We start from the raw sequence: 23,704 nt of genomic DNA on the forward strand, positions 1-23,704 counted from the left end.
TTATTTTTTTACATACAGGATTAATATCCCAGGCCAACGGGGATCCCCAGTGGTCCAGATGGGTATCTGCAGGCACCACAGTGCACCCTGGGGGGTGCCCACCGGTGTTTGGGGGCCTCCAGGTTGTCCCCACTAGGCTCCGTAGGCCTCCAGTTGGTACCCGTGGGCCCCAATGGGGTCCATGTGTCATCCCCACAGGTGTCTGAGAGCCCTTGGGTGGTTCCCATGGGGGTCTGGGGGCCCTCTGGTGGTTCCCATGGGGGTATGGGGGCCCTCGGGTGGTTCCCACGGGGGTCTGGGAGCCCTCGGGTGGTTCCCACTGGGGTCTGGGGGACCTCTGGTGGTTTCCATGGGTGTCTGGGGGCCCTCGGGTGGTCCCTCATGTCCGCAGGGCCCCCATAGCTGTGGGGCCCTCGGTTCTTCCCCGCAGGTGTCCCCCGTTGGTCCGCAGGTGGTACCCGAGTGGTACCCATGGGCGTCCGGGGGTCCTCAGATGGTCTCCATGGTTCAGGGACACAGCTGCAGTGTTGCGAGCCCCTGACAATTGTGTCTGAACGCATACATCACTCAAGATAGAGACTATCTATCTTCCTGGTGGGATTGTCTGGCGGGACGCCACCCCACACATCAAGAGCGGAAGCATCGTGGATCACGCTTTCGGATCCATCAGCCAAGTACAGCATCTGCGCGCCCGGGTATGGACACACCCGGCAGGTACCATCAAGTCACCAAGTGCACCAACTACACACCTCATATTAGTGTGCAGCACTGTTCCACACTTGGGTGGGGTTGTGGGACTTTTGAGACACTTGGGTGGATGGTGGTTGGGTTGAGGCCCCGTGAGGCCGGTTACAGGGTGACATATATTGTGATGCTATTGATGTCATATGGTTATTGTTATAAGGTTATTGTTCATATAGTAAACTGTTTTATCCATACCCTGGTGTAAGTGCTTACTGTATGTGGTTCCTGTGTAAGGGGTTATTCTACACACTAGAATCCCTGCACAGGTGGAGGCGCTGTAAGCAGTATATTCCAGAATACACCCCAGGCTCTTAGTGGCAGAGGTTCAGGCCTCCTGTGAGCCTATCAGGTATTGCACCACACCTGGTAACATATGTAGATTTCCCCACAGGGTCCCTATCTGCGATTGGGGGGGGGGAAACTGTGTTACATTTGGAGGCGCTGCTGAGATCTCAGACCTGAGGTGCCCTATTCTATTTTTTATCCAAATTGTTCAATTTAATTTTCCACTATGTGGGTGCACTCAAGGCAGGAGGTCCACGCATAGGCCACAAAGATTAGCCCGACCCCCAACCACCTTGTCGCTGTAGTCGGAATCCCTGCTTGCTCATTCGTGTTAGATATCCAGAAGCATATTCGCAAACTCCCTGGTCTGGCGAAAGCGTGGGTCATAGGGCGAAGGTATGATTCCCTCTGTCAATGGAGTGCCATGATAATACATGTGGGCCATGCCATTTGTGAGGAAGACGGTCCCCAATCCCTAAATCTGCCCGATGGTGCGACCAATGGGTGCCCAATTATCTATCCTGACCTAGCAGTTTCTTTGGCTCCCTCATCCGGGGAGGCTAATAATGAGTCACATCTAAAATGGCGTCTCCCGGCAAGTCAGGAGAGCACACGTGCTAATGGCCGCCAGGCTGCGCCACAATGTGTTGCCAAAATCTGCACGGGGCTGGCGCGAAAACCAGAGCCCCACCCCAGTGATATCAGTGGCGCAGTGCAGAGCCAGAATTACTCCTTAATAGAGCGTGCCCCTTCTCTAGATTCTACCAGGGGGAGGGAGCACAGTGAGCCTCAGGCAGGATGCAGCAAACCGCACCCCCAGTTATATAGCGTTTGGCAAGTAAGAGGAGTGAAAGTGCCCTATCTTTTGTGCCTGTGCTTACAAAAAGAATTGAATAAGCATGGCGGTATGGACTTTGACCCGTATCATCTACCAATAGAATTTCTGGCGGCAAAGGTGGACAAGCAGGGGTGCAAACAATGTTTCTGTAGCAAATGTGACTTTCCAGATGGAGAATTGACTTTGGGACCCAAGAGTGCTTGCTGCGGAGCACAGTTCCTGCAGCCCATGCTGTTTCGGTCTACGGAACCACAGGTGATGGAACCAAAGGAGGGTAAGGTGTCTCTACCCCCATCCTGTTCTACTGATGACAGTAGCCAATCAGCCGTGGTGATGCGCCAGCCGGTGGACCACCTAGTTAGAGGTGAGGACCAAGAGTCAACTATCTCATCTACTGCGGACCCTGCTGTGGGCCCGTGTGCCCTACTGTGGCCAGTCTGGCCTACAACGATGGTACCATCAGTCCCAGGCTTGGGATCAGTACCTGCCAACGACGACAGGGGTGAGTTGACTACCCCAGAGGTGTTGGGTGTGAGCTCCCCGGTGATCGCGGAGCATGGTGGCTCCAAAGGTATGGTCACCAGGGCGATGGGCTCACCCCGTCATCGCGTCCTGGTGGAGGTGTCCCCCCTAGAAGATCTCTGCAGACCAGGGAGCAGATTTGACCCCATGAAGGTAACCAGTGCAGCGGAGATGGTACCTGATAGCAGTTCAGATGACTTGAGAACCGTCAGCAGCCAGCGGAACGGTGAGGCATCAAACCATTACTCCCTGCAGACGGCAATGGAGGTATCCAGTACAGCGGCCATGCGCGGCGCTTACTCCTACAAGAGGAACCTTCAAGCCTTTTCGTCTGAAGACATGGACCTGCACGTAGATCTTGTGACGTCCCCAGAAGACGTCACCGCTAAAGAGACTGCTGGAGCGGACAAAGACTGTGCTGTGACCGCTTTGGTAACTATTGCCTCCTTCATGCGCAACATGGAGCGCTCTATACGCCATGTGGTGGACCGAGGAAAAGGTCAAGACCTCCTGGCCTACCTCATCCATGCCGCGGATGGCCAGGTAAGGGTCTGGCATAGAGACCCCTTACCATTCCTTCTACCAGGGGGAGGAGGTGGTTTGGAATTAGAGACTGTAGCACCCGATCATGATCTCCAAAAGTCTCACAGGAGTCAAAGTGAGGGGCCCTCACTCAATCAGTTAGGGGTACCCCACTATGAGACTTGAGCGCGGTCGCGGGTGCCGCCGGAGTCAGCGACGGACCCACCGTCTGTCCGCAAAGGTGGGGGCCACAGCAGAGAGCGCTCCGATTTTCGGGAGGCTCCACGGCACATCCGGTTAGCGGGGGCCGCCATTTTAAGTTGCGCATGCATGCGCAGAAGGCAGGCAGCCAAGTAAGGGCTTTGCGCATGAGTGCCAGAGAGAGCGGTGGCCATTACAGGTTCACACAGGCGCAGATAGAGCTCGCGGCGGCCATTACACATAGAGCACGTGGCCCAAATGTTAAAGAGGTCCTGAGTGGACTACAATTCCCAGCAGCCTCTGGGGACTGCACTTTCACCCAGATCACATGCTGCATTTCAGCCACTAAGACTTACAGATTCTCTGCAGCAGGGTATTGGATACATTGTTGTGTGCAGACAGGAAGAGTCAGTCAGAGCTGGGAGCAGGTTAGGGAAGGGAGTGTGTAGGGAGCAGTAGCCCCTGCATACTAGGCCAGGTTACGCCCCTAGGTCCCAGACAGGCCCTGAGCCATACCATAGATTGTGGTTGCGACAGGGACAGGCCCTAGGTAGGTGCTCTGCCCCTTTAGCTATTTGTAAGTTCAGGGACACAGGGTCCCTATCTGCGATTGGGGTGGGGGGGGGGGGGAAACTGTGTTACATATGTATTGGGGTGTTTGGGGGAATTTGTATATGTATTGGGGGGCTTGGGTGTATTTTTATGTATTGGGGGTCTTCGGGGTATTTTTTATCTGTATTGGAGAGCTTGGTATTTTTTTTATATGTATTGGGTAGGTGGGTTTTCTGTATACATTTGGGGGGTGGGGATTTTTTTGTATGTATTTGTGGGTGGGAAGTTTTTTATATTGGGGAATGGAATTTTTTTTGGTATATATCTTGTGGGGGGAATTGTATGAGGGGGAAGGGAATGAGTGAGCGTGGGGTAATTGACAGGGAGAGAGGGGGTGAGTGAGGAAAACAGAGTAAGAGTGAGACGCACGAGAGAGGGGGTGAGACGGAAGTGAGAAAAATACATGGGAAAAGGGGGAGGAAAGAGGTGTGAAATGGGGGGGGGGGCGGCTCACAATGCCGCCGACACGGGGGGGGGGGGCCTGCTTAAAATATTTGTCTTGGGCCCCACGATTTCTGTTGGCGGCCCTGTCCACTCTTACCTGGATTTTCTAGAGGTAAGTCATCACCTTTGCCTGCTCCATTGGGTCTTCTTCTGATTGACTTAAAGCCACATCGATGACCTGAGAAGTCTGCGTGGCTCATAGCTCTGACTGATTCCAGGTTTGCTTCCTGGATCATATGCCTGTTGGCTTGCATTAACTTAATTTGACTTAGACCCAGATGCACTAAGGTCCGTTAGTCTATTTAGAGTAATGTTAACCTAAATTAGCATTAGGTTAATAGCACCGCTAATCCATTAAGGGCAATAACATTACATGAACCCAACTTTACTCCTTGAAATAGCGTAGCATTACATTTGAATGGCCATAAGTTCTAATGATATGCAAAAGAGACCTATTTTAGTAAAGTGCCCAGTTACTTATACACCTCCCCAAGCACTCCTTTATATGACACGTGGAGAGATACTTGTGAACAAAACTGAACACACCTGATGTACCTGGAAAATATGTTAATTTGGAAATGCAAAGTATATTCAAATGATTGAAATTAGCATCTTTTCCAGGTGTCTCAGGTTGCTTCACTGGTATATCTCGCCACATCTTGTATTAAGCAGTGTTTAGAGAGGCACTGGATAATATCTATGAAAACACTATTTGTGGATATGCTTTAAATTCAAGGAAAATATATGTTACTGTTTAAGGTAACGTCATGTTATTAGCCTTTATCCCAGAGTTTGGTTAATTTGGGCCATAGAGTGTACCACCTGGGATATTTTTTTTTGCCATTCCATGGGTGAATACCAGGAGAAAAATGTGGTAATTGTGGATATTGTATTCTTCAAGACTCAATTTAATGTATTGCATTGGAGAAGGAGTGGCTAAGTGAGTAAAGACATTGACTGAAAAACAACGGAACTGAGTTTGAAGCAGGGGAGACTGTTACAAATCCCGGTGTCAGCTCCTTGTGTGCAAGTCACTCTCTCCCTGTGCCTCAGGCACAAAAAAATCATACAGTAGTTTGTGTTTGTGCTAACTAATGTACAGCGCCCTGTATATAAATGTTGTTATAAATCCATTTGTAACGGGTATTCCCCCCACCCAATCGCATATAGTGTGTCTGTGCGGGGAACCTAATGTTACCTGGTGTGGTGCGTTATACCTGTCAGGCTCACAGGAGGCCTGAGCCTCCGCTAGTGAGAGCCTGGGGTGAATCTCTGGAACGTTCTCGTCGGTCAGCGCCTCCACCTATGTAGGATTCTATAGGAATGTAGAATGGGCCTAGCATAGGAACCCACCCAGAAACCACATACACCAGGGTTATGGCTAAAAGGTTTACTGAACGAGCAAATAACACAATAACATCACATCATATTGTATAGCAACACAACACAGAGTATCATACTTTCACAGTGCAACATCATCAGTATGCACAACGATATATATGCCACCCTCTGCCACTAGCTGGCAGCTATAACCTTGCCCATAACTAGGCTATAACCTCCTTACACAGTATCCCCAAAGTCCTTGTACCCAAAGTCCCAAGAGTCCCACAACCCCACCCACGTGTGGAACAGCGCTGCCCACTAAGATGAAGTGTATAGGTGGTGCACTTGGTGACTTGGATAATACCTGCCCGGTGCTCCTGCTACCGGGTGCGCAGATGATCTTTGCTTGGAATCCCTTGCTCCAGGAGATGATCCAAGATGCCTCCGCCTCAACAGTGGGTGGCTCCCGCATGGAGTGATCCACCTTTATAATGTCTCTTATCTCTGCTAACGCAGAGGATGTATTACCTTCACAGCAATTGCCAGGATAGTCACGGTTCCTGGCTGAACCCTCACTTGTCTAGGTTTTACAGGACCCTGTCCCTAGTCTAAGGGGTGTCCCTGTAGTAACCACAAGCTGAGGTGAGTAGGGCCTAGCTGGGGGCTAAGGGGAGACTTCTGGCCTAGTGCAGGTGGCTACTTTCCTCCCTGCACAAACACACCCTCCCCTCTCTGTGTCCCAGCTCCTAACTGACAATCCCTGTCTTCACACAACATTGTTGCAACTTTGCAGCATGAGAATCTGTCAGCCTTATTGGCTGTCTGGCTGCCTGTGACCAGGGTGAAAGTGCAGTCCCCAGAGGCTGCTGGGAATTGTAGTCCTTGGTGGCTCTCTTTAACATTGGGGCCTCATGCGCGCTGTGTAATGGCCGCCGCTGCTAACTGCGCATGTGCGAACTGGGGGATGTCCCGGACTATGGAGCGCCTCTTCTCACTCCCTGTAATGGCTGCCATATCGCATCTGAGGCTATACTGCACACGCGCGAACTTCCGCGTATGCGCAAACGCATACAAGATGGCGGCGCCCTGTAGATGATGTCGCCGGGAGCCCCCGGTGACGCGATCACCCTTGCAACTGCCCTCACTCTGTCACAGGTGAGAGAGAGAGAACCGAATGTCTGGGTAGCCAGAGGGGACCTGGCTATATTCTCCCCCTGGTGGAAATACCAACGTCCCCGCTTGGAGGGCATCACAACATAAAGTTATACAATCAAAATGCAGTGCATAATAGGCAGTGCTCGACAAACCTATACATTTGCACGCCCCAGGCGAGTGGATTTAACATCGGGGCGAGCTCCTATTGGCCCAAGCAGCACATGTGTGGTACTAGGTGGCGAGTAGATTTTTTTGTTCGGCGTGTAGATTTTTTGGTGATTTGTCGACCACTGATAATAGGTATAACTTAACATATGTACTCTAACATCACTGATACATGGCATATCACACACAGTAATACCCGAGGCCAGCTGAGTGTTAGCTGTTTGCTGAGACCAATTGTAGGGTGCCCCTAACTGATAATGTGGGGGTACCTCACTTTGACTTTTGTGAGCCTCCGCAAACTCATGGTCAGGTGCAACAGTCACTGGTTCCATACTGCTTCCTCCCCCTGGTGGAAGGAATAGCACAGTGTCTCTTGGCCAGACCTTTACCCGGCCATCTGCGGCATGGATGCAGTAGGCCAGGAGATCTTGACCTTTTCCGCGGTCCACCACATGGTGAATGGAACGCTCCTTTTTGTGTAAAGGGTTGATACCTTAGCACTGCATTGAGTCACGGTGGCCAGCAGGTCATCTGTAATGCTGACTGTTACCACCTCGGCTATCTTGGGACCTGTCCCCGGCACTTCTGGGGCAGTCCACTCACTTTCTGGAAACTCGGGAGCGTTGGATCCCAGTCCTGGGACCATTTGGGTTGGAGCGCATGGACTCACACCCCGTTCAGTTATGGTGACACATGGGCCCACCGTCAGGTCATAAGCAGTCTCACCTCGGGCACACGGATGTCCAGCAATGTTCTGATGCTCAGCATGAGCCTTAGTTGGGGCCCTTTCCACGGCCGCCTCCCTCGGAGCCTGTGGGGAGTAAGGAGGTTCCTAACCACACCGCTGGCTTGCGATGGGTTCCGGTTCATCTGGAACACTGAAAGGTACCATCTGTGCTTCACTGGATATCACGATGGGGCTGACTTTTCTCTTCGCCTGGACGATAGGCGGTAGGTACTGGCCACTCGCACCACTGGACAGCTATCTTCTAAGGGGGACACCTCCACCAGGACGCGATGCAGAGTGGAGCCAATCGCCCTGGTGGCCAGACTTAAGGAGCTACCGTGCTCCGCGGTCACCTGGAAGCTAACACCCGACACCCCTGGGGCAGTCAACTCACCCTTGTCGTCGTTAGGTACTGATCCCCAGCCTAGGACCGATGGTACCATCGTAGTAGGCCGGACTGGCCGTTGTAGGGCACACGGGCCCATATCAGGATCCGCAGCAGATGGGATAAATGTCTCTTTATCTCCAGCTTCACTTGTGTGGTCCGCCGGCTGGCGCATCACCACAGCTGGTTGTTGGTCGCTTTAATCTCTAAGAGAGGATGGGGGTGGAGACACCTTACCCTGTGATTCCGGAATCTGCGGTTCTGAGTGTGGAACCGAGTCTAGAACCAGGGTTAGAGCGCACGGGCCCTCCGAAACCGTCGTGGCTGGGATAGATGAGTCATCAGCATCGACCACCCCAGTAGAGAGGTCAGTAGCCTCTTCCTCTGCGGGTTCTGTAGGCTGCAGCAGCATGGGTGTCAGGAACTGTGCCCCGCAGCAGGCACACTTGGGTCCCCAGCTCAATTTGCCATCTGGAAAGTCACTTGGAGCATAGGCCTCTGACGTACCTTTTTACTTCCAATCTCACTGTCTGAACCCCTTCTGGTAGCTGATAGAGCTCAAAATTCATACCACCAGAGAGTTTAAGGTCTTTCTGTAAGCACGGGCACAAAAGAAACGTTACACACAGTCCTTCTACTGGCCAAACACCATACAACTGAGGATGTGGTTCACGGCATCCTGTACTTTCCTCAGTGGAGACAGCAGTTACTTGTTGAGGCTCACTGTGCTTGCTCCCCCTGGTGGAAATTAAAGGAGGGACTGCACACTCTTTCAAGGATTGTTTCTGGCTCTGCACTGAGTCACTCACATTGCGGGGGCGGGGCTCTGGTTTTCCCGCCAGTCCCGGACAGATTTTTACAACACAATTAAGTGCCGGCTGGTAGTCAGCAGCACGTGCTCTCTCCTGCTTTGGCGGGACACACCATTTTATTGGATCACAGTACACTAAAGGGTAACCCTCAGATGGGCCCCCTGACATAAACAGTGTGGACGGTGCCTCTGACAGGCATATATCCTCAGTGAAGGTTACCACGAAAAGTATCGTTTTCCACATGGACGTGGGGTCTTGTTTTCCACCTATAACACATGCGTGGGACCACCCAGGAAGTTTACGCATATGAGCCCGGACCTCCGTGACGGGTATAAGTGCGGGAAGGCCTCCTACGGCCACCACACGGTGGGGGTCATGATTTTGCATAAAGCTCCAGTAAAGGACCTCCCGCCTTGACAGCACAACCATGGTGAAAAATTAAATTGGACAATTTGACACAAAAATAGAATAGGGCACCCCAGGTCTGATCTCAGCAGAGCCTCCAAATGTAACGGGTATTTCCCCCCCCACCCAATCGCATGTTGTGTGTGTGTGCGGGGAACCTAATGTTACCTGGTGTGGTGCGTTATACCTGTCAGGCTCACAGGAGGCCTGAGCCTTTGCTAGTGAGAGCCTGGGGTGAATCTCTGGAACGTTCTCGTCGGTCAGCGCCTCCACCTATGTGGAATTCTATAGGAATGTAGAATGGGCCTAGCATAGGAACCCACCCAGAAACCACATACACCAGGGTTATGGCTAAAAGGTTTACTGAACGGGCAAATAACACAATAACATCACATCATATTGTATAGCAACACAACACAGAGTATCATACTTTCACAGTGCAACATCATCAGTATGCACAACAATATATATGCCACCCTCTGCCCCTAGCTGGCAGCTATAACCTTGCCCCTAACTAGGCTATAACCTCCTTACACAGTATCCCCAAAGTCCTTGTACCCAAAGTCCCAAGAGTCCCACAACCCCACCCACGTGTGGAACAGCGCTGCCCACTAAGATGAAGTGTATAGGTGGTGCACTTGGTGACTTGGATAATACCTGCCCGGTGCTCCTGCTACCGTGTGCGCAGATGACCTTTGCTTTGGAATCCCTTGCTCCAGGAGATGATCCAAGATGCCTCCACCTCAACGGTGGGTGGCTCCCGCATGGAGTGATCCACCTTTATAATGTCTCTTATCTCTGCTAACGCAGAGGATGTATTACCTTCACAGCAATTGCCAGGATAGTCACGGTTCCTGGCTGAACCCTCACTTGTCTAGGTTCTACAGGACCCTGTCCCTAGTCTAAGGGGAGTCCCTGTAGTAACCACAAGCTGAGGTGAGTAGGGCCTAGCTGGGGGCTAAGGGGAGACTTCTGGCCTAGTGCAGGAGGCTACTTTCCTCCCTGCACAAACACACCCTCCCCTCTCTGTGTCCCAGCTCCTAACTGACAATCCCTGTCTTCACACAACATTGTTGCAACTTTGCAGCATGAGAATCTGTCAGCCTTATTGGCTGTCTGGCTGCCTGTGACCATGGTGAAAGTGCAGTCCCCAGAGGCTGCTGGGAATTGTAGTCCTTGGTGGCTCTCTTTAACATTGGGGCCTCGTGCGCGCTGTGTAATGGCCGCCGCTGCTAACTGCTCATGTGCGAACTGGGGGATGTCCCGGACTATGGAGCGCCTCTTCTCACTCCCTGTAATGGCTGCCATATCGCATCTGAGGCTATACTGCACACGCGCGAACTTCCGCGTATGCGCAAACGCACACAAGATGGCGGCGCCCTGTAGCTGATGTCGCCGGGAGCCCCCGGTGACGCGATCACCCCTGCAACTGCCCTCACTCTGTCGCAGGTGAGAGAGAGAGAACCGAAAGTCTGGGGAGCCAGAGGGGACCTGGCTACACATTTATTGCATATTTTTTTATTTAATCATTTAAAAAGGTCTTTAAATGCCAGAATGTAATGTTTTATAATTCAGCAAGCTAACTTAAACATACAAGACCTACAACAGCAGCAGTACTTTTATCTGCACGTATACTGTAAGTATTCAGCAATATCACAATACATTTTTACATGATACCACAATTCTTAAAGGGTTGTTAAGCACCAATTGGTGTTGATGGTGCTAATAAGTGCAGGACTTCATGAGCAATGCCAGCCTAATGAAACTGGTCTATAACTAGTGGGCCTGTTAGTAGAATAGGATAGAAAACAGATAGACTAAAAGAAGTTTGTATTTTCTTTTCATTTTTAATGCGGCAAGTGATCATTTCACCAATCAAAACAATTACAAAGAAAGTGTGTTTACCATGAATTAAACTGAAATCATCCAATTCCCTGAAAGTGTAAAAAAAATTAAAGGCAACAGAAAATAATAACCTGCCTATATCCTCTGCCGGTGACATTGATAGTGCTGTAATAAAAACTATTTTTCACTGAAACACTCTGAAAACAATTTGTTCATGTACTGTAGCATTCAAACTCACATTTACCATAATAAAAGTTTTTTTTCTATTCAACATGCTTGTTTTTGGACAAAACAGATGATGATGTATACATGTGTATTTTATTGGACTAATACAAGTAGTGGGCACATTTTTATCCCATACTATCTATCATGTTAAATTAGTGCAACAAATAATGTTACATATGATAGTCTAAAAATAGCACAACTATATTTTCAAGAAAACATGTCCTATTCTAATCAATGCTTGCACCTACATTTCAGCATCCTCTAAGAAATAAATATATAAATACACTTCGAGTGAAACATACATTTTTTATCAAAATCTACCAGCTGCAAACACCGTGCAATAAAACAGTGTGAAATGGGGTGGGGGATTGGGCAGAATATAACCACAGTTATCATAGAAACAGATTCTATTAAAAAGTTATTGTATTATTTTGTGCTAAATCTAATTATTTTTTGCACTTTTTCTTAGCAGTCAGGGGAATGATGAGCCATGTCAGTTTAGTCCCACGCTTTGTGCATTTCTATCAGTAGTAGTAACATAACTTCTGACTTAAGAGCTAAATGAGTACCATAGTGCCTTTCTGTGAAGCTCCACCCGTCAAGCTTGTGATAGGATTGCGGACCGCTGGCTACACCCAGCCCTCTCACTCATTCTCTTGCTGAAGCAAAGTTAATTAGTGAAGCCAGGGGGACTCCGAGCATTCCTGACTTCAATCCCGATTAGACTGCTCACCCCCAGAAATTACTATATACCCCCTTTTCATCCCTAGTTTATGCATGCTGGTTTAGTTTTATGATGTTACACTTTAATATAAGAAAGCTTTTCCTTTTGGAGTTGGTCCAGTTGTTGTGTTTGCTGCCTGCTCCAGGGAGATGCATAACTGTGCAGCAGCTTCTCCCCTATGGACCGCAGTTGGGTGACTTGGAGCTGAGTCCTGGAGATGATATGTCAGAACTCATCAGCCTCAACCAGCCGCTCTACTTTTATGACAACACCGTGTTAGACCTCTATGTGAGTACTGAATCCTCCTTCGTTCAGGGGTAATTGGGTTTAGAGTTATCATGAGACTAGTAATAGAAATTCATTTGAGTTAATTTGGGGACTTGAAAGCAGTGTGTGTGTGTGTGTGTGTGTGTGTGTGTGTGTGTGTGTGTGTGTGTGTGTGTGTGTGTGTGTGTGTGTGTGTGTGTGTGTGTGTGTGTGTGTGTGTGTGTGTGTGTGTGTGTGTGTGTGTGTATATATATATTTTTTTTTTTTACATATACACACATACAGCACTTTATCAATTAAACTTGCATGATGGTACTATGCATAGTGGGACCCCAGCATACTGGTAGGCTAATGGTACTACTGTACTCGCCAGGGACCCCAGCCACCCATGGTTTGTAACAACCCAACATTCTTTATGTAGCGAACTAACATTTACAAGCTCAAATCACCACTTCCTTTTCTATATATACAGACTTGCAGATCCACTTTGTTTAAAAAGACAATTTGGATTTGTTTGAGCAAGACTCAAAGATTTTCGTAAAAATGTCTTTAAAACGGCCACTACTTTTTGTAACACACGCTGTACACTGTTCCTAACATGCTAGCAAATTAAACCACGTATCAAATGCCTGTTTTTATAATAATGGTGTTTGCTGGTTTTATTTATTTCAACTATTGTATTATTTACTAGGTCATATCAATAAAGCAATTTTAGTGAAAACATTAAAAAAAACAACAACAATGCCTACTAACTTCCTTTATATGTTCCTTCAAAAACAGTGTTGCAAAATTGGATGGATATACTGTTTTAAATAAATTAATACAAAAAGGACATGGGAAGTGTGTTAACATTGATGTGTGCCTTGAATTTGCAGCAAGATTATACACTACAGTACAATACTCGGATGCCCTGACATCCTGGTTTCGCATTACTAACTCAGACAGTCCTGAGAACCTATGTTATAAGTGTCGTAAACTGCTTTTTTTTTTAAAAATTAACAAAATTGGCTCACACAAACCTCATTTTAAATTTTACTTGTGTGCACCTACATACAAACGCAACATTTCTCAATCCACTGTTCACCATCAGTGTCACAAATTAGTTCATTTTTTGGGGGGCAGACAGAAATGTATTGTGCTAGGCGTACAGATGTTAATGGTATGCACTACAAAATAATGTTTCTGTGCATCATACAGTACAAAAGAGGATAGTGCATCAAAACCGTCTGCCAAGTTCAACTTGGCATAAACCCTAAAAAAGACTGTTAATAGTGTTAGAATGAATTTACTATGTATCAATCCCAAAATGTATTATTTTCACAGCATGGCTATGATAAATAATATTACCATAGTAATTTACAGTACTGTATATTTACTAACACTAGTTATACATTAAAAATTACATATAATTCTGTTTTAATGTAAATGTATCAATCATTCAACATGGGGGTATTCAACATGATCCTATCCATCAAAAGAAATTTCAAACAAATGATGCGTCATATATTCCATGCATACCAGGCACAGTGTATGTTTGCTTGTATTACTTTATGGCACTGACATTTTGATGCGCACATTTAAAAAATATATAATCTTATAGGTCTTAGAGTTCATAGAGGAATATGAATTGAGTGTAGTAGAGAATAGCTAAAAAAACCAGAACTCACTGGGTCAGACTAGCTCGCTTCTTTATTTAGAATTGTCTAAACAAGCTTGATTTGAAATAATACAGACCTCCATGCTTGTTTGGACTTTGATTTGAATGTTGGCTATGCACTTCTTTAACCCGGGCTGTACTGAAAAGTGGTGTAATATCTCAGGCATAAGCTTATAAGGGGTCCATGTTAAAATGGACAAGTAGCAAAAAATGACACTCTGTGTGCTCATTTGCATGTCATTACCCAGAATCCCTGGCATTGTATGCTAAGAGATAATGGTGAAAGCCAGGGGGCCAGCGCTCTTTGGTGGCCCGCTCTCCCTGCCTGTCGGCAGAGGCAGAAAGACGAGATGATGGTACGCGGTAGTGGCGGGGAGATAATGGTATGCGGCGGCAGGGAGTTGATGGTACATGGTGGCGGGCCGCCAGCGTTGATCAGAAGAACAGCCAGCAGAGGAGGTAGGAGTTGTACTGAGGCAAGCAGGATAGCCGGGGAGGAGCACGCGCCGGAAGTCTTTCTTACTTTCGGTGTCTGCTGCCACAGCGCGCTCCTCACCTCGTGCTGTCCTGCTTGTCTCAGTACAAATCCTACCTCCTCTGACGGCTGCTCTTTTGATCAACGCTGGTGGGCCGCCACCGCTCCCATAATCTCCCCCGCGTACCATCATCTCCCCACCAAAGGTAGGCATGGGGGAGAGAGCGTTTGGGGGGGGGGGAGAGAGAGCGTTTGGGGGGGGAGAAAGCATTTGGGGGGGGCGGGGGAGAAAGCGTTGGGGAGTGGGGGGTGGAGAGAGAGAGAGCTGAGGGGAGGAAAGAGAGAGGGGGGAAAGATAGAGAGAGAGCTGAGGGGGAGAGAGAAAGATCTGAGGTTGAAAGAGAGCTGAGCGGAGGAGAGGGAGAGAGCTGAGTGGGAGAGGGAAAGCTGGTGTGGGAGTGAGAGCTGGTGATGGTGAAGAGGGGGAGAAATGATGAGGGGGAGAGAGAGAGCTGGTGATGTGAGCAGGAGGGGGAGAAATGAGGAGGAGGAATAAAAAAATTGCAGTTAGTATTAATGGGGTCCTGACATTTTTTTTTGCCCGGGGGCCCGCGCATTTCTAGCTATGCCACTGTTGCTGTACAATGTTTTACATGCAATCTGGCTTGTTAATCGAATGCATGTATTGCAGTAGTGTATTTATGTTACATGCATGTTACACAGATAGGACAAAGTGTTTTTTTTTTTTGTTTTTTTTAAAGAGCAATACAAGCACATTTAAAAAATAATGAAACAATTCTTTACCCAGGATTGAAGCAGAGGGTCTCCGAAGCTGAACCCCATTCATTTCAGCTTCAGGGACCCCCTGCTTCCGGAGATACGTCCGAGGAAGTTACATAGTTACATAATTACATAGTAGATGAGGTTGAAAAAGACATGCGTCCGTCAAGTTCAACCTATGCTAAATGTAGACAACACATACTTTATCCTATATCTATACTTGCTTATTGATCCAGAGGAAGGCAAACAAAAAACCCGTGACATATCATCCAATGATATCTCATAAGGGGAAAAATAAATTCCTTCCCGACTCCAAGAATTGGCAATCGGATTACTCCTTGGATCATCATCCTTCTCATGTTTACTTATTTGGTAATATCCCTGTATTAGGTATATTCATGTATACCTTTCCTTTCTAAAAAGATGTCCAACCTTTTTTTGAGCAAATCTATTGTATCTACCATCACAGTCTCAATTGGTAATGAATTCCACATTTTAACTGCCCTTACTGTATTGAACCCTTTATTTTGATGCTGGTGAAATCTCCGTTCCTCAAACCTTAAGGGATGACCCTGAGTCCTTTGTACTGTCCTTGGGATAAATAGTTATTTTGAAAGCTCCTTGTACTCTCCCCAAATGTATTTGTATATAGTTATCATATCCCCTCTTAGATGCCTCCTTTTCTAATGTAAATAAATCAAATCTAGCTAACCTCTCCTCATAAATTAGTTTGTCCATCCCCTTTATAAATTTGGTGGCTCTTCTCTGCACTCTCTCTAGTTCCATAATGTCTTTTCTAAGGAGTGGTGCCCAAAATTGTACTCGATATTCAAGGTGCGGTCTTACTAATGCTTTGTAAAGAGGCATTATTATGTTTACTTCCCTTCCATCTATTGCCCGTTTAATGCAAGATAAGATCTTGTTTGCCTTTGCAGCTACTTCATGACTTTGGGCACTATTGCTATGTCTGCTGTCTACAAGCACTCCTAAATCCTTCTCCATCAATGATTCCCCTAATTTCTCCCCATTTAATTTGTAAGTCGCCTGTTTATTCTTGCTTCCCAAATGCATAACCTTACATTTATCTGTATTAACCCCCATCTGTCATTTGCCTGCCCAAGTTTCCAGTCTATCCAAGTCCTTCTGGAGAGAAATTACAACTTGCTCTGATTCTACTACCTTACACAATTTAGTATCATCAGCAAAGATGGAGACTTTGCTCTTGATGCCAACCTCAAGGTCATTAATAAACAAGTTAAAAATCGGGGGGTCCCAGTACCGATCCCTGAGGTACTCCACTCATGACTTTAGCCCAACCTGAAAAAGTTTCATTTAGGACAACCCTCTGTTGTCTATACTTCAACCAGTTTTCAATCCAGGTGCATACATTTTTACTGAGTCCAAATTGTTTTATTTTGGACACCAACCTCTTGTGTGGAACCGTATCAAAAGTCTTTGCAGAGTGAGAAGATTCGCTGGGTTGAGGGTTTATGTTGACATCTGTACACAATATTTCATACAGCATTTAATCAGTACCAGTATAGCCATACAAAATACAAGTTCTCCAATCAAAATAGCCGCACCATAAACAAGAGCACTGATCATTGAAGAGAAAATAGAACGGAACCAAGAACCAGTGGTCCATTCCTCCTCAGCATAGAGTATAGAGGTCTATTAGACTGACACGGAGGTGTGTTAAAAAAATAGAAATAGTTTATTATGAGCGCCGCATCAATATGAGTAAAATACCCAGCTCTGTCCCTTGAATGCAGGACAAAGCAATCAAGAGTGCTCTTCTCTGATCAAGACAAAGGAATCTTATTCAGGACATACTTATATCTTAGAAAAGCTGTCACACTAATCATTCTTAATACTTGCATTCTCTCTCCTGTATATCTCCTTCGCTTCCTATGGAATTGGCAGCATAGGTATACCTCCCTAACCATCAAGGGGAATGTGTGTACAGTACCCAACAATTTGAGATATTCAGTAGATCAGCATATTTATAGGTGACCTTGACATAACTATGGTTATAGTGTCGCCACAGGTAATGTGTCTCTCAGGTGCCTCTGGAAAAATAGATATGTTTCAAAAAGTAATACAAAAATAGAATCATAGTTCCAGCCATGAAAAATAACTTCCAAAAGTTACCAGGCATCATTGTAGGTGTGTGATATGGAATATGGGTATTATTAATATTGTGTGCATGTGTATGGTGGTGGGTGTGTAGGTATGTGTGTGTGTATACTCTATCGCAGTGGTGCGCAAACTGGGGGGCGCAAGATTTTTTTTGGGGGGGGCACGGGCAGTTGCAGAGGTCCCTCGCTCTTTCCCAAGGCATTTAAATTAAATGTCGGGGGACCGCGCGAGGCCTCTGCAACCTCCTCCTTACGGAGGTTCAGCCGCCTTCAGGACGCGTGACTATGGCAACGTGGCATCAAATGACGCACCGACAGAGGAGAGCAGGCAGGGGGCGCAGCAAATTAAGTTTGCGCGACCCTGCTCTATCCAATACAATCACAGAATATAATTTCAGTTTAAACTAAACAATAGATTATACGAGTAAATATATAATTTCTTCACTGTGTCTCAGGAAGACAGATTCAGCAGTTTCGTTGAAGTTTTCACCACTCCCCAAAGGGGCAGATTCAGCTGTTTCAGCCATCAGCAGATTCTGAGACCTGTTGAGTATGGGAGGCATATATCCACAAAGGTCTCTGTAAACTTTAATAGTTGTATTGATAGTCAGGATAATCTGAAATAGTCCCTCCACTAAGCTTCGAGAAGGGAATCTCGGACATGCCGTTTCACCAATACTCAATCTCCCAGCTGCCAACCCGCAGATGTCCCTCCATGCTTCCTTGTCCAGGGTCTCACCCAGTTCTTCCCATTTCAGCATTTAAGAACTTTTTCTGCCCATATTTTGACCAAGCAGCGTCTGATAGATAGTAGAAATAAGGCCCTCATGTACAGTAAGTATCCCGAGAGAAAATATTCTTAGGAGCCTTTTATACTATACTGGACAATTGTTGGGCTTTATGTATTTGTACGGTAAAGTGTTTCAATTGCAAGTACCTAAAACATTCAGAGTTAGGAAGCTGTGTTTTGTTTTTTAAGTCTGCAATTTGTGTGATGTGATTGCCCTCTACCTGGTCTTTCACTCTTGTAATTCCAAACTGTTTCCAGACAAAAAACGTCTGTCCTTTCATCCCAGACTGGAACTCCGGATTATCAAATAGTGAAATCATGCAGAGTTGGTGGTCAGACCAAAAGGGATCTTAAGGCGGTCCCACAGATGTAGCGAGTGTTTCAGCAGTGGGAGAATTTTGGTATTTTGTAGTCTGTTAGTTTTTATAGCCATAGAAGTGAGGCAATGTTAGCTGGAAGGGATTCTGTGTGCTCTATATCCACTTAACCTCTTGCCCCCCTATGTGAATTCCATAGAAGGAGCTTAATTGGGAGACTTGATAATATTTGGATAAATTGAGAAGGACTAGCCCGCCGCCCATTCTGGGGGTTTATATAAAGTGGAACTTTTGACTCTTTATCACATTTTTTCCATATAAATCAGGATTTAGATGATTATTTATTGTATTTATTTATAGAATATTTTACCAGGAAGTAATACATTGAGAGTTACCTCTCGTTTTCAAGTATGTCCTGGGCACAGAGTTAAGACAAATAATACATGGTTACAAATACAGTTACATAAATGAACAGGGTATACATTATATACAAGACATTGCATGCACAGTTAAAGAAAATATATATTATGGGCATATAAAACAGTTACAGACCAGATTAAAATGTGAGACAGCCTTAGATTTGAAAGAACTTAAACTGGTGGTGGATGTGAGAGTCTCCGGTACTTTGTTCCAGTTTTGGCGTGCACAGTAAGAGAAGGAGGATTAGAGATCTTTTAAAATTCCAGACGGGACTGCTATGGGGAGTATATGAAACTGATACATAAGACGGGGTAAGAAGTTCATCCAAAGATGTTGGGGTCCATCCTTATGATGGCAGCCAGGGGCTTGATGGATAGTGCAAATAAAAATGGCGAAAGAAGACATCCCTGTCAGGTGCCTCTGGAGATGTTGAAGAGAGTGTAAGTCTGCCCAGCACATCTGATCTTGACTGACAGGGATACAGCCATATAGGCCCCTGATTGCTTTAAGAATCTGACCTGAGAAACCCATATGAGTTAGGACTGGAGCAAAAAGCCCCAGCCTAGGCAGTCGAAGGCCTTTTCGGCATCAAGATAGAGAAGCAATGTGAGGATCTTATTCGGTGCTACTATAGCGTGCAGTCTACTTCTACTGTTCTACTATACTGTAGCGTGCAGTCTACTTTATCTACTAAACAAAGGAACAATATGGTATGTATTGATTTTTATTATACTACAAAGGAACAATATAGCTCATTGGTTTGTAACGATAAACACTTTGTATATCTTTAAGAAATTGTAAAAACAAATCTTCTGCATCCTTTCTTAGCACTTTCCAGCAAATGTGATCAAGGTGTGATTGAAATAGCTCATTAGGAACGCCTCTCATTTTCTTCAAAATGCGTATTTTGGCATCCAACCACGACCTTTCAATCCCTTGCGTGTTTGCTCCCGACACTGGATCCACGTAATTTTCTTGATGGTTCACCGTAAAATGCCTGTAACCGATGGCATTTAAATTTCCATATGCAGGCCACTCGTCGGAATGAATCACTGAACCAATTTCGCATTCCCACTGAATAATTGGTATCAGACAGTCAACTGATATGCACAGTCAACTGACTATAGGAATTTAAATGAGGGTTAAACTGACAGAATGCACATGAGGGTTAAACTGACAGAAGTGGACCACAGATCACCGGTAGACTGCACGCTATAGTAGCACCTCTTATTCTCCTTTGCCCTATGGACTGTATCCACTATCCTTCTAACATTGTTGGGGGCTTGTGTACTGGGGATGAACCCTACTTGATCTTGGTGAACCAGCTGTGTTATAAATGTGTAAATGTGTTATAAATGTAACTACTACTACGACTACTACCACTAAGAAGCGTATCTCCAGTCATTGTAATCGAGACTCTACGGGTGCCCACTGCCGTCCTGAGCGACGCAGTAAACAGCTGACGGCCGTCATCACTTTGCGGCTTGTCGCGCAACTGTACAGAGAAGCTGGGTTGTGAGCTAGACTGCGGCTTGTGCTGCTTCCGCACTGTCGTCTTCGACCAGCTGGACGGAGGTTTTCCATATGCCAGAGGGAAGTCCCCTGATGTCGACATGAGAACAGCTACATAATATCCAGACATCCACTTTGAGGGTTCAGCTGTACTACATCTGAGGGGCTGTGCGAAGGAGTGTTCCTGATGCCTACGGCGAGCGGTGCATGGTATCCTATGCCTGAGTGCATGACATGCTTGATATGTTTTAACTTGATGTACGCAGATATTATACATTTTCATTTGTTCAATATAATTTGAAAGTACTTCGCTATTGCGTTTGCGCTGTCTTTTCTCTTGTTTCACTGTGTTATAAATGTATTAAGGGGATAGCCAAAATGTTTTAAAACCGTTTTACATCTGTGTTGATAAGGAAGATTTGTCGATAACTTGAACAGTTGGTAGGGTCTTTGCCCTTTTTATGTATTACCACAATGTTAGCAGTTGACATAGATTTTAGCATTGGAGCACTATTCATGAATTTATTGAACAGCACTGCCAGATGGTATACTAGGAGTCTGTGTGTGTGAAAAGGGATTAACCAAATGTGGCGCTCATATATATGATAGTGATGCTTAACATAGAAAAAACTAAATACATGTGATACACATAATATAGTAAATGGTGATACTTATACAAACGTCGGATGCAGCTATAACCCGGTGTAGGATTGCTTTCTCAATCCTCGTGGCAAGTGGAGAGGGGGGTCATCGGGAAGCGCATACCATGTTGAAACAAAAAACAAGTGCTAATAGTGCAGTATTGTAAAGTCAATGATGTGAAGATAAACTGCTAGCTAAGATGTATACACAGAATACTCACAAACGTGAGGTGGATGAAGGCACATAAAGGTATCTTTAAGGAATGGCTGCAATCCGTGCATACGGGATATCACCAGACCGGTACTTTCCACACTGGACCTTAGGATAAGACGATACTGGACATAGTGTAGACTGTATAACACATTTAATATGGGTAAAATGAAATCCAATCAACTCACATGGTGTGTAAGATAAAAAAGCATTTAGATCACACATGGATCTCCGCAATCTCTGCAACCGGATGAGTCTTCTCTCAACTTTCCCTCTGTGCTGGCGTGCATGTCACGAATGCGTATCACCGGCAGCCGGAAGTGACGACATCCGCATCCAGAGGTTCCGGTTGGTGTAAACGACGTCACTCTACGCGTTTCACCTTCTCGGTGAAGACTGGGAGAAGGAGCGGCTCAGTGAGTAAAGACACTGACTGGCACTGAGCAGGGGAGCCTGGTTCAATTCTCAGTGTCAGCTCCTTGTGACCTTGGGCAAGTCACTTTATCTCCCTGTGCCTCAAGCACCAAAAACAAAGATTGTAAGCTCTACAGGGCAGGTACTGTGTCTGCGTTATACAAGAACAAACAATTATTGTAAAAAGACTCCTGAAGAAACCGAGAAGGTGAAACGCGTAGAGTGACGTCGTTTACACCAACCGGAACCTCTGGATGCGGATGTCGTCACTTCCGGCTGCCGGTGATACGCATTCGTGACACGCACGCCAGCACAGAGGGAGAGTTGAGAGAAGACTCATCCGGTTGCAGAGATTGCGGAGATCCATGTGTGATCTAAATGCTTTTTTATCTTACACACCATGTGAGTTGATTGGATTTCATTTTACCCATATTAAATGTGTTATACAGTCTACACTATGTCCAGTATCGTCTTATCCTAAGGTCCAGTGTGGAAAGTACCGGTCTGGTGATATCCCGTATGCGCGGATTGCAGCCATTCCTTAAAGATACCTTTATGTGCCTTCATCCACCTCACGTTTGTGAGTATTCTGTGTATACATCTTAGCTAGCAGTTTATCTTCACATCATTGACTTTACAATACTGCACTATTAGCACTTGTTTTTTGTTTCAACATGGTATGCGCTTCCCGATGACCCCCCTCTACACTAGGAGTCTGGCAAACTTCTTTTGGTAAATATTGAGGAAGCCATCCGGCTCCAGAGCTTTCATACTCTTTAGATCTTTGATCACCTCCAATATCTCCTCCTGGGATATTCCCTGATTCAGAGAACTTAATTGATTTTGTTTTAGTCTCGAGAGGTACTGTAACACCCTCGCAGGTAGGCAGATATCTTAGAGTTTATGGCCGATGTGGCCCCCTGAGCCTCTTTTGTATATAATGTTTGATAAAAAGTTTGAAAGCTTTCTATTATTATGGTCAAATCCTGTGATAGTGTCCCCCCTGCCATCCTAGTGCAAATTGTCTGTATGTGGTTGGCCCTGGTGACATTTCTGAGTCTTTTGGTGAGAATTATGTCTCTCATAATATTTTTGCGCCATCCAATTTATAGCTTGTTTGGCCTTGTTAGAAAAACATACATTTAATTCGCCTTTCACTGTGATTATATTAGCCAGGGTATCTTTTGAACGGGTTGTTTTCTGTAATTCGTATAGGCAGGAGAGCTCTTCAGATAGGTCCTCAATTTTTTCTGAACAATGCCACTCTAATGAACTGGCCCTCATATATGCTTTATGAGTTTCCCATACTATTGCGTGTGAAGCATCCTGAGGGAGATTAGTCTCGAAAAAGAATTCAATCCCATCCTCAAATTGGGTGATAATCCCGGAGACACACAATAAAGCCTTCTTCAAGTGCCATTGGTAGGGAGCATTCGGGAGAGTAACATTCTGGATAGAGATGCTAATCATCACGTGATCTGACCATGTTATAGTGTGGATATTGGCCTTTGAGACCTGAAAGATTAACCGTGCTTCAACCCTGAACAAAACAATATGTGAGTATGACCCATGTGGGTTTGGAAAAAAGATGTAGTCCCGTTCAATGGGATGTAGGTACCACCATGGATGTAGTACCTGTAAATCTCTAAAAAAATAAATAAAATAAAAAATCCCAGTCGGCTCTGAACCTAGGGGTATCAAGCCCCCCTTCCTTTGACCTGATCTGTCCATTTTTGGATTCATTACAGTCCCTGCCAACTATCAAAAAAACTTTTCTAATAATGTGGAGAACCTCTAACATGCCTTCAAAAATGGGGGCCCTATATTGATTAGGACATTACCCGCACACCACTCAAATGACCCACCAGGAACAGATATCTTCCGTCATTATCGGAAAGGAGTAGATCTGAGTGAAAGGATAGATTATTTTTTATTAGAATGGCTACCCCTCTTTTTTTTTTACTCCAGCTGAAGAAAGAAATACTTGGGAGTATTGTTAATGAGGCCAGGCCTCATGTGCTTGGCGCGCATGGCGCATATGCGCAGAGGCCACCAGCGCTCGGCTCGCACAGCGCGCATGCGCAGAGGACTCCACAGCAGCAGCATAGGGTGACACACAGACACACACACAGAGACACACATACAAGG

General features: G+C 46.0%; 1 protein-coding gene across 1 annotated transcript in view; it reads left to right on the forward strand.

Annotated features, from left to right (window-relative positions):
• The first annotated feature begins 11,876 nt into the window (after window positions 1-11,876).
• Window positions 11,877-23,704, forward strand: part of NID1 (nidogen 1) — a 149,053-nt gene continuing 137,225 nt past the window's right edge. Inside the window, exon 1 of the mRNA XM_075596801.1 lies at window positions 11,877-12,222. Coding sequence (XP_075452916.1) covers window positions 12,004-12,222 — 219 coding nt within the window. The 5' untranslated portion in view covers window positions 11,877-12,003. The remainder of the gene's footprint in view (window positions 12,223-23,704) is intronic.

This window comes from Ascaphus truei, chromosome 4 (genome assembly GCF_040206685.1).
Source record: "Ascaphus truei isolate aAscTru1 chromosome 4, aAscTru1.hap1, whole genome shotgun sequence".
Classification (NCBI taxonomy): domain Eukaryota; kingdom Metazoa; phylum Chordata; class Amphibia; order Anura; family Ascaphidae; genus Ascaphus; species Ascaphus truei.